Below are 1,670 nucleotides of genomic sequence, written 5' to 3' on the forward strand. Positions count from 1 at the left end.
CTTACTGACACCCTTGTGGAGGTGATCAACATGCTCAATGGCTGGAATATAAATGGAATGTTATTACTTCAAAGGGGTGAGCATGCCAAATACAACAAATACACATTCTACATGAGAATTGACCAAATCATAATTTTACCAATAAAGTATACATTGCCTTTATATAAGGTCCAAGAACCTGGGACCTTGTACTTGCAAGGCAGGCGCTTACGTGGCTGAGCTATATCCTCAGTCTGATGGCTGTTTTCAAAGACTAGTCTTGTTTACCTCCAACTCCAACTGAGTCACCGAAGTCTTTTTCATGCACAGCCTCAAAGAATCATATTTTAATCACTTCAACTAAAATTAAACTGAAAACAACCTAGTCAACTTCAACTATTGACTTCCATTTGAGAAAGCAACAATATGTATGTCAATAAGGTCTCTAGCCATTTGAAACAGATTATTTCTACATTTTAAAAGACAGACGAGGGACTCGGGTTCAATCCTTGGCGTGCTGTGCCAGCCCCGCCTCCAGGGTGCGCTGAGACAGCCACTGAGACTGGGTGTGCTGGTGTACGCCTATAATACCAACTCTTGAGAGGCTGAAAACAGGAGGATCACTACAAGTCTGATCTGTGTAGTGAGACCCTGTAGACCTTGTACTAAATACATAAAAGAAGATAAATTTTCATTAAATTAAATACAACTAGGGAAAGAGTCAAAGTTTTATTTCATATTATTCTTGGAAAACAAAAGGAATTTAATTTAGTACTTATGACAAAATTAGCCAATTTAGATACTCTACTGGAACATATTTATGTTGGAAGGTGCATAGGCTAAGTTTTTCCTTACTACATAACAAGCATTTTAGAAAATATTCTTAAATTTCTTGTCTTTTCAGAAGGTTAATATTTTAAATATTACAATAAGTTGATCTAGATTACTCAAACATGGGCTCCAAAGCCAACTTAATTAAACTTACTTTTCTGAGAATGTCTTAGCTACACTTAGAGAGACTTGTGTTGGTGAAGAATAAAATTTGCTTGCCAATCTTGGTCTTTGTCCAAAGAGGCATTTACTTAACGTACACAAGGGAAAATAAAAAATAACTTAGCATTCACTTTAAAAAAGATAAAGCAGATGATTACATAACTACAGATACAAATTTTTTGTTATATAACTACAGATACAGTCTTTACAAGTTTAGCCAGAGTTGGGTGCTGTGGATTTGTTTTAGTTATTTTCTCTGTGGCTGGGTCTGGAGTGAAGAATCAGAAAGTGAAGGCCAATAAAGACAGAAAACGTCTAGTTTCCCCTCATGCAATATAGCTAGAGAGGATCTTTTGGCAAATCCTATTTGCTAGCTAGACAGTTGTGTTAGTTGATAACTTGCGTCAACTTGGCTGAATCAGCTCCCCAGACCTCCGCATGGGGGCCTAGCCCTGCAGGTGGGCAGGGCCCAGGAATTGAGAAAGGCAGGAAGCCGCCCTGCCTGGTTTCCTGCAGCCCCGCCCCACTTCCTTGGAGAAGTCTGTCTTCAAGGGGCTTGATCTTGGCAGCCGCGCCACTTTGGAGGAGCTCGGATCTTCACTGTGGAGCGCAGTCTTTGCAGTCAGCGCAGAAGGAAGAGAGAGGTTTCATGACGCCGCAGCTGCTGCTCCTCCTCTGCTCTTCATTGTTTTCTCTCA

General features: G+C 40.2%; 1 protein-coding gene across 6 annotated transcripts in view; it reads right to left on the reverse strand.

Annotated features, from left to right (window-relative positions):
* Erich2 (glutamate rich 2) overlaps window positions 1-1,670 on the reverse strand; it is a 58,698-nt gene that overhangs the window by 27,703 nt on the left and 29,325 nt on the right. For 4 of the 6 annotated variants that reach the window (XM_023719192.1, XM_023719191.1, XM_023719189.1 and 1 more), the window contains one exon: window positions 965-1,060. The exons of the other annotated variants lie outside the window; for them this stretch is intronic. In XM_023719192.1, the coding sequence (XP_023574960.1) occupies window positions 965-1,060 (96 nt within the window). The remainder of the gene's footprint in view (window positions 1-964; window positions 1,061-1,670) is intronic. 6 annotated transcript variants of the gene reach the window in all.

This window comes from Octodon degus, unplaced genomic scaffold (assembly GCF_000260255.1).
Source record: "Octodon degus isolate 3935 unplaced genomic scaffold, OctDeg1.0 scaffold00065, whole genome shotgun sequence".
Classification (NCBI taxonomy): Eukaryota; Metazoa; Chordata; class Mammalia; order Rodentia; family Octodontidae; genus Octodon; species Octodon degus.